We start from the raw sequence: 14,447 nt of genomic DNA, 5'->3' as shown, positions 1-14,447 counted from the left end.
GTACTTTTCAATGAAGATAACTTTAAACTAGTCTTAACTTTAAAGAAAAACACTCTATACATTGCTAATGTGGTAAATGACTATTCTAGCTGCAAATGTCTGCTTTTTGGTGCAATATCTACATAGGTGTATAGAGGCCCATTTCCAGCAACTATCACTCCAGTGTTCTAATGGTACAATGTGTTTGCTCATTGGCGCAGAAGGCTAATTGATGATTAGAAAACCCTTGCGCAATCATGTTCACACATCTGAAAACACTTTAGCTCGTTACAGAAGCTACAAAACTGACCTTCCTTTGAGCAGATTGAGTTTCTGGAGCATCACATTTGTGGGGTCAATTAAACGCTCAAAATGGCCAGAAAAAGAGAACTTTCATCTGAAACTCGACAGTCTATTCTTGTTCTTAGAAATGAAGGCTATTCCACAAAATTGTTTGGGTGACCCCAAACTTTTGAACGGTAGTGTATATATATATATATATATATATATATATATATATATATATATATATATATATATATATATATATATATATATATATATATATATATATATATATATATATATATATATATATATATACACACACACACACTTGTTTCAGTTTTACAACATATTCAAAGAAATAATACGAATACAATGTATGTAAAATATGTTTGGAAAAATAAGAATATATTACAAAATGTACTATTACAATACCAGTCATAGTTCAGGGATTCTTAACCTTTTTGACCTCGGGGTCCAACTTTTCCACTCAAATATCCACACTGAGTGAGTAATCTTACTCTTGATTTTAATCATATTCAATAATTATTCATAACCAACTTACAGTTTACAACCATGTTAATTAATATGAAGCCGTGTGTTAATTACAATAATAATGTATGATATTAAGTACTAATCAAATATACAGATTAAAAGTGAATTGACATTCAATAATGCAGATCTAAAATAAATAATTTGAAGTCAATTAATAATGAAAATGTTTCTTAAATAAAATGTAGGTGCAAATGAAAATACAATTTCAACCCTTTAGTCGTAATTTTTGCGCTTAAGAAACTTCTCTTCTTCTGTGTGTTTGATATTGTCACTACTGCCTCAGGTGGAAGAAAAGTGTATTACAACCGAGCATCGCTGTGGCAGCTGAGGAACAAATATTTTTGGACATCCCTTTAGGGCCCAACAAGCGGCCCCGGCCATAGAGTTAAAGACTGAGTTATATCATAAACGCACCAAAGATGTTCTCGTAGGCTTTGTGGCGTATGATTTTGGAGGAGTCGCTTACTTTGACAAAAAGGGCGTCGTCTTGGCGGAGGTGAAAGACTCCGCCCAGGAAACTGTTGGAGTCTTCTTCCGCCTTGGTGGAATACTTCCTGGAGTACTTCCTGGACTGCATGAGCGGGATGAGCTCCTCGTTATGTCTGCGGGTGAGCATGACGACCGAGTGACTGAACATGCTCACGTCCTCGAAGTACACTTTGGAGTACACAAAGTAGTGACCTTCCTTCTGGACCACCAGACTTCGGTCTTCCCGGACGTAGTGCATCTTGTGGAGGACAGGGCGTGGTTTTAGGCTCCAGCCCAAGATCTGTTGGCCGTGGACTACATCCTGTCCGTCTGCACACAAAATACACCAGCATTACATCATGCAGACTACATCCTGTCCGTCTGCACACAAAATACACCAGCATTACATCATGCAGACTACATCCTGTCCGTCTGCACACAAAATACACCAGCATTACATCATGCAGACTACATCCTGTCCGTCTGCACACAAAATACACCAGCATTACATCATGTTGCATGCATGCATGTATCATGTTGTATGCATGCATGTATCATGTTGTATGCATGCATGTATCATGTTGTATGCATGCATGTATCATGTTGTATGCATGCATGTATCATGTATGCATGCATGTATCATGTTGTATGCATGCATGTATCATGTTGTATGCATGCATGTATCATGTTGTAAGCATGCATGTATCATGTTGTATGCATGCATGTATCATGTTGTATGCATGCATGTGTCATGTTGTATGCATGCATGTATCATGTTGTATGCATGCATGTGTCATGTCGTATGCATGGATGTGTCATGTTGTATGCATGTATCATGTTGTATGCATGCGTGTATCATGTTGTATGCATGCGTGTATCATGTTGTATGCACGCGTGTGTCATGTTGTATGCACGCATGCGTCATGTTGTATGCACGCATGCATCATGTTGAATGCATGCATGTATCATGTTGTATGCATGCATGCATGTATCATGTTGTATGCATGCATGTATCATGTTGTATGCATGCATGTATCATGTTGTATGCATGCATGTATCATGTTGTATGCATGCATGTATCATGTTGTATGCATGCATGTATCATGTTGTATGCATGCATGTATCATGTTTTATGCATGCATGTATCATGTTGTACGCATGCATGTATCATGTTGTACGCATGCATGTGTCATGTTGTACGCATGTATGTGTCATGTTGTACGCATGTATGTGTCATGTTGTACGCATGCATGTATCATGTTGTATGCATGCATGTATCATGTTGTATGCATGCATGTATCATGTTGTATGCATGCATGTATCATGTTGTATGCATGCATGTATCATGTTGTATGCATGCATGTATCATGTTGTATGCATGCATGTATCATGTTGTACGCATGCATGTATCATGTTGTACGCATGCATGTATCATGTTGTACGCATGCATGTATCATGTTGTATGCATGCATGTATCATGTTGTATGCATGCATGTATCATGTTGTATGCATGCATGTATCATGTTGTATGCATGCATGTATCATGTTGTACGCATGCATGTATCATGTTGTACGCATGCATGTATCATGTTGTACGCATGCATGTATCATGTTGTACGCATGCATGTATCATGTTGTATGCATGCATGTATCATGTTGTATGCATGCATGTATCATGTTGTATGCATGCATGTATCATGTTGTATGCATGCATGTATCATGTTGTACGCATGCATGTATCATGTTGTACGCATGCATGTATCATGTTGTATGCATGCATGTATCATGTTGTACGCATGCATGTATCATGTTGTACGCATGCATGTATCATGTTGTACGCATGCATGTATCATGTTGTACGCATGCATGTATCATGTTGTACGCATGCATGTATCATGTTGTACGCATGCATGTATCATGTTGTACGCATGCATGTATCATGTTGTACGCATGCATGTATCATGTTGTACGCATGCATGTATCATGTTGTACGCATGCATGTATCATGTTGTACGCATGCATGTATCATGTTGTACGCATGCATGTATCATGTTGTATGCATGCATGTATCATGTTGTATGCATGCATGTATCATGTTGTATGCATGCATGTATCATGTTGTACGCATGCATGTATCATGTTGTACGCATGCATGTATCATGTTGTACGCATGCATGTATCATGTTGTATGCATGCATGTATCATGTTGTATGCATGCATGTATCATGTTGTATGCATGCATGTATCATGTTGTATGCATGCATGTATCATGTTTTACGCATGCATGTATCATGTTGTACGCATGCATGTATCATGTTGTACGCATGCATGTATCATGTTGTACGCATGCATGTATCATGTTGTATGCATGCATGTATCATGTTGTATGCATGCATGTATCATGTTGTATGCATGCATGTATCATGTTGTATGCATGCATGTATCATGTTGTATGCATGCATGTATCATGTTGTACGCATGCATGTATCATGTTGTACGCATGCATGTATCATGTTGTATGCATGCATGTATCATGTTGTACGCATGCATGTATCATGTTTTACGCATGCATGTATCATGTTGTACGCATGCATGTATCATGTTGTACGCATGCATGTATCATGTTGTACGCATGCATGTATCATGTTGTACGCATGCATGTATCATGTTGTATGCATGCATGTATCATGTTGTATGCATGCATGTATCATGTTGTATGCATGCATGTATCATGTTGTATGCATGCATGTATCATGTTGTATGCATGCATGTATCATGTTGTATGCATGCATGTGTGATGTAATGTGTAAAACCAGGATCACATTAGACTTCTTTACTAATACTACTGCCACTAATAGTAGTAGTACTGCTACAACTAGTATTACTAGTAACAACGACAAGTCCATCTGCTCACAAACTCAACTATTAGACTTATTTACTACTACTAATACTATTACTACTACTAGTATTACTAGTAACAACGTCAAGTCCATCTGCACTCTGTCAACCATTAGACTTCTTTACTACCTATACTGTCTACTACTACTACTACTACTACTACTACTAGTAACATCAAGTCTATCTGCACATAAAGTCAACCATTAGACTTCTTTACTAATACTGTCTACTACTAGTAGTAGTATTACTAGTAACAACGTCAAGTCCATCTGCACACAAAGTCAACCATTAGACGTATTTACTACTAATATGACTACTACTAATACTAGTATTACGAGTAACAACGCCAAGTCCATCTGCACACAAAGTCAACCATTAGACTTCTTTACTACTAATACTATTACTACTAATAGTAGTAGTATTACTAGTAACAACGTCAACTCCATCTGCACACAAAGTCAACCATTAGACTTATTTACTACTAATACGACTACTACTAATACTAGTATTACGAGGAACAGCGTCAAGTCCATCTGCACACAGTCAATCATAAGACTTCTTTACTACTAATACTATTACTACTACTAGTAGTATTACGAGGAACAGCGTCAAGTCTATCTGCACACAAAGTCAACCATTAGACTTATTTGCTACTAATATGACTACTACTAATACTAGTATTATGAGGAACAGCGTCAAGTCCATCTGCACACAGTCAATCATAAGACTTCTTTACTACTAATACTATTACTACTAGTAGTAGTATTACTAGTAACAACGTCAAGTCTATCTGCACACAAAGTCAACCATTAGACATATTTACTACTAATACGACTACTAATAATACTAGTATTACGAGTAACAACGTCAAGTCCATCTGCACACAAAGTCAACCATTAGACTTCTTTACTACTAATACTATTACCAACGGAGCGGTATAGCTCGGTTCGTAGAGTGGCCGTGCCAGCAACTTGAGGGTTCCAGGTTCGATCCCCGCTTCCGCCAACCTAGTCACTGCCGTTGTGTCCTTGGGCAAGACACTTTACCCACCTGCTCCCAGTGCCACCCACGCTGCTTTAAAAATGTAACTTAGATATTGGGTTTCACTAAGTAAAGCGCTTTGAGTCACTAGAGAAAAGCGCTATATAAATATAATTCACTTCACTACTACTAGTAGTATTACGAGTAACAACGTCAAGTCCATCTGCTCACAAAGTCAACCATTAGACTTATTTACTACTAATACTATTACTACTAATACTAGTAATACTAGTAACAACGTCAAGTCCATCTGCACACAAAGTCAACCATTAGACTTATTTACTACTAATACAATTACTACTAATACTAGTAATACTAGTAACAACGTCAAGTCCATCTGCACACAAAGTCAACCATTAGACTTCTTTACTACTAATACTATTACTACTACTAGTAGTAGTATTACTAGTAACAACGTCAAGACTATCTGCACACAAAGTCCACCATTAGACTTCTTTACTACTAATACTGTCTACTACTACTGGTAGTAGTATTACTAGTAACAACATCAAGTCCATATGCACACAAAGTCAACCATTAGACTTCTTTACTACTAATACTATTACCGACCGAGCGGTATAGCTCGGTTCGTAGAGTGGCCGTGCCAGCAACTTGAGGGTTCCAGGTTCGATCCCCGCTTCCGCCAACCTAGTCACTGCCGTTGTGTCCTTGGGCAAGACACTTTACCCACCTGCTCCCAGTGCCACCCACACTGCTTTAAAAATGTAACTTAGATATTGGGTTTCACTATGTAAAGCGCTTTGAGTCACTAGAGAAAAGCGCTATATAAATATAATTCACTTCACTACTACTACTAGTATTACGAGTAACAACGTCAAGTCCATCTGCTCACAAAGTCAACCATTAGACTTATTTACTACTAATACTATTACTACTAATACTAGTATTACTAGTAACAACGTCAAGTCCATCTGCACACTAAGTCAGACAGGATTACATTACACTTCTCTTATGATACTACTAGTAGTAGTAGTAGTAGTACTACTAGTAGTAGTAACCACAAGCAAGGTTTGGGGATCCCTGTTCTACACCAATGTCACAATATTAAACACATCATTTTTTAACTAATCATTATTGACAATGAATTAATTTTCAAGCATGTTATGAAGTGACTTGCTAGAAGGAGTCTCACCCATCAGACATGCAACTGGTTTGGAAGGAGAGACCCTTGAACTGTCAGAAAGCAAGTGTCCATGTTGTTCTGTGGGCGAGAAGAAGTCCACGTGAAAATACTTCATATTTATTTCAGTCTTTGTGTCATGTGACGCACCTGCTTTCACCTTGGAGAACGGAGCGGATGTTGGCTTCTGCAATGCAAACTTTACAAGTCAGTGTTCACTTGCAACTTCAACACAATGATCATTCAGAGCATAACATCGTGCAACAAGTACTTTGGTACTGGCTTGTGCTTGTGCAATTAAGAAAAGGTCACAGGAAACAGGAAATAGTACCCGTCCACTCTGTACTTTTGTTTGTGTGTAAGCAACATCAACATACAGGAAATGCTTTTTTTTTTCTTTTTCTACCTACTGAACATTGTGATACATCCATTATTACATTGACTCACTTCTTGTGTTGCTTCACACGGGTGTAGATTACTGAAATATCCACTGTGTGTGTATGATGTGCTAAATATCACGTCACAGATACCAGAACAAAACCACATTACTGTACGTCAAGTGTACTTCACAAGAGTGTGTTTCCGGACAAAAGTACAAGTTAATTCAAACGAAATACTAATGTAACATTATTTATTGTAAATAAATATTGCATAAAATAAATATTATTGAAAATTATATTTGGAAAATATGCATTTAAATTAATATTAATTTATGTTTATAATAATAACAATACTCTGAATGATTAATTAATCAAAAACAAACTCACACTTATACCCCAAAAACAGAATAAAATTATGCCATAAAAATGTGGACAATGATGGGTCGGAAGTTTTAAATTACACACAAAAGTTGTAACACGTGGGGTAAAATTTTAAATTATTCACAAAAAATTTAAAAAACCCCCCAAAAAAACCACTAAAATATACATAAATATGTAGACTATAATGATGCACATAATATAATGTGAAGGGAGAAACTCAAGCTATACACAAAACATTTGAAAAATAAAGAAAAGCTTAAATATAATAGAATTGTCATTTACAAATTGACAAAAAGATGTTACAAATAAAAATATAATTTTTCAAAAAATAAATAATTTTTACTTCTGTAATATCCACCGATCAGTTAGGTCAGTTATAGTGAATAATCAACTTCAACTGATAATTTAAAAAAAAAAAAATTATCCACATCAAAAGGAAAATACTAAAAAATAGAAAAATACACCAAAAAAGTTTTTGAAGAATAATAGGGAAAAAATATCATTACACAAAAAAATAGGGGGTGGGGAGGAAATCCCTCAAAAATATCTACAAAAAGTTATAATGCAAGGGAAAATACTCAAAAATAAAAATTAAACAAAAAAAAGAAAAAAAACTTTCAATTATCCATACAAATATACACATAAATGTAGAATAATATGAGAGAACACAAATGTAAATTATCCACCAAAAATATGAGGGGAAAACTCTCAAATTAGACCCAAAACATGTGGAATATTGCAGGGGGAAAAAGTAAGTAGTATAGAATTATTATTGTTGTTTTGCAAACGGACTAAAGAAATGTTTAAAATATACAAAAAATATACTCAGATGTTTAATATATTATTTTCTCTTCTCGTAGTGTCGCTGATCCTGTTCGAGGTCAGTTATAGCACATAATCAAATGAAAGTGATAAAAAAAATACAAAATAAAAACTAAAAATATATGAGGGGAAAAAACCCCAAACTATATACAAAACATTTAAAGTATTATGGGGATACAAACCTAAATAGTATAAAATTATCTTTGTTATGTTATCAACTGACTAAATAAATATTTAGAATATACAAAACATGTAATTGAAATGTATCAAAAATAAAATGCTATAAAAATGTATTATTTTTCCCTTCTCTTATTGTTGCTGATCCTGTTCAACATAATCAAATGAAACTGCTAAAAAAAAAAAATTAAAATAATTATCCACAAAAAAATTGGTTTAAAAACCCCTCAAAACATGTTGACTATTATGAAGAAAAAAAACTTTAAATTATCCGCAAACAAATACAAGAGGGGGGAAAAGTCAAAACTATATTAAAAAAATGTTAACTGTTATGCGAGGAAAACAATAACTTCAAATATTCACAGAATGTAGACTATGAGATTAAAAACTACTTTCAATTATCCACAAACAATTTTTAAAAAGAGGGGGAAAAATAAGGGAAAATAAAAAAATAAAAAATTTAAAAAATATATATATATATATATATATATTTTACATATACTGTTATAAAATATAAACATATTTACAGTATTTAGATATTTTCCTAAATACACAATGTTTCCTTCACTCATTGCTGCTGTTCCTGCTCACATAATGACTAGAAAGTGATGAGAATAAGTAGCATAAAAGAGTTTCAGGTTTCAACATGAGGATAGAAAGTTGCTGATCTTACAGTTGGACTTGCAGGGTGCATGTAGAAGATGAGCACAGCCTCCAGGATGAGGCCAATTAAGGCCACGCTCACGAGCAAGAAGAGAATATTTTGAGTCAGTCGTCCAGACTTTCTTCCCCGGCCTGCTCGGGGTGGCAGTGGGGGGGCTGTGGGGGCGCCGTCGATCACGTAGACAGAAGAAGGAGCGCTCATGTTGGGACGCCTCTTCATCTACAAATGACTTCCTGCAGCTTGCTAGACCTCTTAAGTGACACATGACATGTGGGCTACCAACGTGCACACACAGGGGAGGCACATCATTGCTCAACTTGACTCAGAAGGTTCCGGGTCAACTTCAAAGATGCGTTATCCTTTGAACTTGTCTAAATGTACTATCATTTAAGTCTCTTAAAATGTTGAGGAATTTAGATGACTGGAATATGAATTACTCTAAAATGCATTGTCAGACTAAAACAAAATACAAATTGCTGTCAAAATGAACACTATCATAATCTGATATATCAGCACACATAGTACATGGAGTATAAGTCGCATTTTTGGGGGAAATGTATTTGATAAAAGCCAACAGCAAGAATAGACATCTGAAAGGCAATTTAAAATGTCTAAAGAATAGTGAACAGGCTGAATAAGTGTACGTTATATGAGGCATAAATAACCAACTGGTATGTTAACGTAACATATTATGGTAAGAGTCATTCAAATAACTATAACATATAGAACACGCTATACGTTTACCAAACAATCTGTCACTCCTAATCGCTAAATCCCATGAAATCTTATACGTCTAGTCCAGGGGTCACCAACCTTTTTGAAAGCAAGAGCTACTTCTTGGGTAGTGATTAATGCGAAGGGCTACCAGTTTGATACACACTTAAATAAACTGCCAGAAATAGCCAATTTGCTCAATTTACCTTTAACTCTATGTTATTATTAATAATTAATGATATTTACACTTAATTGAACGGTTTAAAAGAGGAGAAAACACGGGGAAAAAAATGACAATTAAATTTTGAAACATAGTTTATCTTCAATTTCGACTCTTTAAAATTCAAAATTCAACCGAAAAAAAGAAGAAAAAAAAACTAGCTAATTCGAATCTTTTTGAAAAAATTAAAACAATAATTTATGGAACATCATTAGTAATTTTTCCTGATTAAGATTAATTTTAGAATTTTGATGACATGTTTTAAATAGGTTAAAATCCAATCTACACTTTGTTAGAATATATAACAAATTGGACCAAGCTAGACAAATCATTATTTCTTCTAGATTTTCCAGATTCAAAAGACTTTGAAATAAGATTTAAATTTGATTCTACAGATTTTCTAGATTTGCCAGAATAATTTTTTTGAATTTTAATCATAATAAGTTTGAAGAAATATTTCAAAAATATTCTTCGTCGAAAAAACAGAAGCTAAAATGATGATATTAAATTAAAATGTATTTATTATTCTTTACAATAAAAAAAATAAATTTACTTGAACATTGATTTACATTGTCAGGAAAGAAGAGGAAGGAATTTAAAAGGTAAAAAGGTATATGTGTTTAAAAATCCTAAAATCATTTTTAAGGTTGTATTTTTTCTCTAAAATTGTCTTTCTGAAAGTTATAAGAAGCAAAGTACAAAAATTAATGAATTTATTTAAACAAGTGAACACCAAGTCTTTAAAATATTTTCTTGGATTTTGAAATTCTATTTGAGTTTTGTCTCTCTTAGAATTAAAAATGTCGGGCAAAGCTAGACCAGCTTGCTAGTAAATAAATGCAATTTAAAAAATAGAGGCAGCTCACTGGTAAGTGCTGCTATTTGAGCTATTTTTAGAACAGGCCAGCGGGCTACTCATCTGGGGCCGTACTTATCAAGCTTCTTAGAGTGCCATTTTACACTTAAGTCCTGAGAATTTGCGAAATTTAGTCCTACTCTCAAACTTAAGAATAAAAGTTTTTTATCAACGTTCTTAAGTCTAAGAATCACTCCTACTCTCCACGATATTTAAGAGACCTTCAGAGGTGTCTTAAGTGGTTAGGAGTTGCCAGCAGGGGATGGCACTGAGGCGAGAGAGACGTGCGCCAAAATTCAGGGAGCGGAACGATGTACTGGATTTGTTTGATGACGAGCAGCTGATCAAACAGTATCGTTTAGACAGAGCGGGTATTATTTTTGTCACAGATTTAATACTTTTCGATTCCATGTTGATTTCTGCATGTGGCTGCAGTGGGCTAGTATATATAGAGCCACCCACACCAGTTTCAAATTAGTTGCCTGATTAATGAATTGGAAAGAAAATGTTATGACAGTAGCGTATGTGTGTGGCCGTGAGGTGAGTGACGTCAGTGAGTGTGTGGGCGAGAGAAGAGAGGGAGCGGTAGCGTGAGTGCCGGCGGGGACTAGTTTGTTTTGTATTATTTTGTAGTTTATTGTCAAAATATACACTCCCATTGTCCACTTCAATATTTCCAAGATATTTCTTTATTCTTAGACAAGGGATTCCCTTCCGTGATTGGTCATTTCTATGGACACAGAAATGACGTCACCTAAAATTCCGTTTACGGCACATAGTAATGTCGTAATTCAGCTCTGAGTGTGACACTTAAGATTCAGTCCTACACTTCGCTGAAAGTGTGAGTAAGACGCTTGATAACTAACTTTTAAGTGCAGCTTTCAGCCAAGAATTTATTTACTCTTAAGTCAACTCTTAGCAGACTTCTTAGGAGTAATTCTGAGAAGCTTGATAAGTACGGCCCCTGGTCCTTACGGGCTACCTGGTGCCCGCGGGCACCGCGTTGGTGACCCCTGGTCTAGTCTCTTACGTGAATGAGCTAAATAATATTATTTGATATTTTACACTAATGTGTTAATCATTTCACACATAAGTTGCTCCTGAGTATAAGTCGCTCCTGAGTATAAGTCGCGCCGGCCAAACTATGAAAAAAAGTGCGACTTATAGTCCGAAAAATACGGTATGTATATTTTTGTGTAAGACTTTTTGGTGAGGGAGCATTTAAAACAACGCACATGATCACCTTATCGAATGTTTACAATGAAAACATGAGCCAAATTAAATTATTATTAATGTTTCAGAACAACTCCCACCAATTTTGGTTTAAATGATTCTGATGCAAATCTTATAACTGATTGTTTACCTTGATTAAAAAGAAGTTCTAAAAAACATACAAATAGGATTATCCAGTTTTTTTTCAACGGCTCTTTGAAAAGAATGATTCCTTCCAATCTCTTTTTTTGTTCTTAAATGATGTGTTGTAAACTAGTCAAGGTGTGTTTGTGTCTGACAGGACTGACTGAGCTCCAGGAAAGACGGCGAGCCGGGCAGGATCAGCAGGTTTGACATACCTTTGTCGGCGTGCAACGAGAAGCAACTCTTCACTTTTTTTGAGGACATGGCGATGAGGCGTCTGCTGCTGACTTTGCTGGCTTATTGCAGTCTAAAGGTGAGCTGGGCTGTGAGCATCAAGCCCAACATGGACATGCAGTTCACCTTCGTGTTACCTGCCGGCAGCAGAGAGTGCTTCTACCAGAGCACGGAGAAGGACAGCAGCCTGGAGTTTGAATACCAAGTGATTATACTTCCTCTTAATCTCATCTGTTTTTCTCTGCTTTACTGTCACACGTTGACCATGTCGGGATGCACCAATGACTACCAAAGTGTCTTCCAGGTGGTCGGGCCACCAAACGTGGACGTGAGCTTTGTCATGAGGTCGCCCAGCGGCCGCAAAGAAGCCCACGACTACAGGAGATCTCACGCCGTCCACAAGTGAGCTTGTCTCCCAGCTGTGGCCGCCGGAAGACAAGCTCGCATTGATCACGTCTGCTGGTTGTCCTCCTCCAGTGTGCCTCAGACCGAGGAAGGAGACTACAAGCTGTGTTTTGACAACAGCTACAGCAGACGGAAGGAAAAGTTGCTGTTCTTTGCCATCGTCATCACCACCAGTTCCAACGACACGGACGACTACGAGGACCTGGCAACCGACATCATCACACTGGACGACATGGAGTTAACACTGGACGACATCAGGGTGAGACTAAATTTACCCCAGCATAACTGAATTCCTAACTAAAACCCCAAAAACACCCAAATTAAATCCCCCCAGATAACCTAAAACAATGGCCTTCTTTGGGTGGTCAAATCTGGCATCGCCCAAATCATAAAACTGTTAGTCCATGAAGCATGGCGCCAGTAACAAGCTGGGTATCTGAACAGGTAAGACCATTTGCTCCTGAACAAGGTGCCAGGGCTTAAATCTCAGTCAAGGTGAAGTCAGCCATTATTCTTCTTCTTCAAACGTTGTTGTTTTTTTATTACGATCAAATTCATATTATGTGTGTTGTTTTTTTAATATACTGGCCCTTTGACATATGCCCTAAACCAAATAGAAATGTAACCCTAACTTGGGACAGTTACCCTAATTTGATACTCTACCTGGAAACCCCAATTTGAAACCCAAACTCTAAATTGAAAGGCACACCCCACTGGTATTGGAGTATAAATATTTGGGTTTTGGCACCAGCCGCTAGAGTAGTTCTGACCGATCAAAGTCTAAGACAAGATGTGACCGATCTAAGTCTAAGACTAGATGTGACTAATCTAAGTCTAAGACTAGATGTGACTGATCTAAGTCTAAGACTATATGTGACCGATATAAGTCTAATACTAGATGTGACCAATCTAAGTCTAAGACGAGATGTGACCGATATAAATCTAAGACGAGATGTGACCAATCTAAGTCTAAGACAAGATGTGACCAATCTAAGTCTAAGACTAGATGTGGTCGATCTAAGTCTAATACTAGATGTGACCAGTCTAAGTCTAATACTAGATGTGACCAGTCTAAGACTAGATGTGACCGATCTAAGTCTAATACTAGATGTGACCAGTCTAAGACTAGATGTGACCAGTCTAAGTCTAAGACGAGATGTGACCAATCTAAGTCTAAGACGAGATGTGACCGATATAAATCTAAGACGAGATGTGACCAATCTAAGTCTAAGACGAGATGTGACCGATATAAGTCTAAGACGAGATGTGACCAATCTAAGTCTAAGACTAGATGTGACTAATCTAAGTCAAAGACTAGATGTGACCAATCTAAGTCTAAGACTAGATGTGACTAATCTAAGTCAAAGACTAGATGTGACCAATCTAAGTCAAAGACTAGATGTGACCAATCTAAGTCTAAGACGCGAAGTGACGATATAAATCTAAGATGAGATGTGACCAATCTAAGTCAAAGACTAGATGTGACCAATCTAAGTCTAAGACTAGATGTGACCGATCTAAGTCTAAGATGAGATGTGACCGATCTAAGTCTAAGACGAGATGTGACCAATCTAAGTCTAAGACTAGATGTGACCAATCTAAGTCTAAGACGAGATGTGACCAATCTAAGTCTAAGACGAGATGTGACCAATCTATGTCTAAGACCAAATGTGACCAGTCTAAGTCTAAGTCTAGATGTGACCAGTCTAAGTCTAAGACTAGATATGACCAATCTAAGTCTAAGACGAGATGTGACCAATCTACGTCTAAGACCAAATGTGACCAGTCTAAGTCTAAGTCTAGATGTGACCAATCTAAGTCTAAGACTAGATGTGACCAATCTATGTCTAAGACCAAATGTGACCAGTCTA

The 14,447-nt window shown here is 36.6% G+C and overlaps 2 protein-coding genes across 2 annotated transcripts in view; one reads left to right on the top strand and one right to left on the bottom strand.

Annotated features, from left to right (window-relative positions):
- Positions 1–776: 776 nt before the first annotated feature.
- tnfsf14 (TNF superfamily member 14) lies at positions 777–9,113 on the bottom strand. The gene is made up of 4 exons (XM_062049875.1): positions 8,801–9,113; positions 6,518–6,554; positions 6,380–6,448; positions 777–1,617 (listed from the first exon to the last, which is right to left on the bottom strand). Exons 1-4 carry the CDS (start codon positions 9,008–9,010, stop codon positions 1,217–1,219), a joined length of 717 nt encoding a protein of 238 aa, XP_061905859.1. The 5' UTR covers positions 9,011–9,113; the 3' UTR covers positions 777–1,216.
- Positions 9,114–12,199: 3,086 nt separating this feature from the next.
- LOC133652367 (transmembrane emp24 domain-containing protein 1-like) overlaps positions 12,200–14,447 on the top strand; it is an 8,298-nt gene continuing 6,050 nt past the window's right edge. Inside the window, exons 1-2 of the mRNA XM_062051045.1 lie at positions 12,200–12,573; positions 12,649–12,835. Coding sequence (XP_061907029.1) covers positions 12,200–12,573; positions 12,649–12,835 — 561 coding nt within the window. The remainder of the gene's footprint in view (positions 12,574–12,648; positions 12,836–14,447) is intronic.

This window comes from Entelurus aequoreus, linkage group LG06 (assembly GCF_033978785.1).
Source record: "Entelurus aequoreus isolate RoL-2023_Sb linkage group LG06, RoL_Eaeq_v1.1, whole genome shotgun sequence".
In the NCBI taxonomy this organism is placed as follows: domain Eukaryota; kingdom Metazoa; phylum Chordata; class Actinopteri; order Syngnathiformes; family Syngnathidae; genus Entelurus; species Entelurus aequoreus.
The sequence above is the reverse complement of the archived record's forward strand: the minus strand, read 5'-3'. Positions and strand labels throughout refer to the sequence as shown.

What these genes read in the sequence shown, in the direction of transcription:
- tnfsf14 (XM_062049875.1), bottom strand. Translation starts at nt 9,010, where the DNA reads ATGAAGAGGCGTCCCAACATGAGCGCTCCTTCTTCTGTCTACGTGATC. An exon ending in TGCACCCTGCAAGTCCAACT is followed by an intron (nt 6,555 to 8,800) that starts GTAAGATCAGCA and finishes TTTGCATTGCAG; the next exon opens with AAGCCAACATCCGCTCCGTT. An exon ending in GTTCTCCAAGGTGAAAGCAG is followed by an intron (nt 6,449 to 6,517) that starts GTGCGTCACATG and finishes TCTCGCCCACAG; the next exon opens with AACAACATGGACACTTGCTT.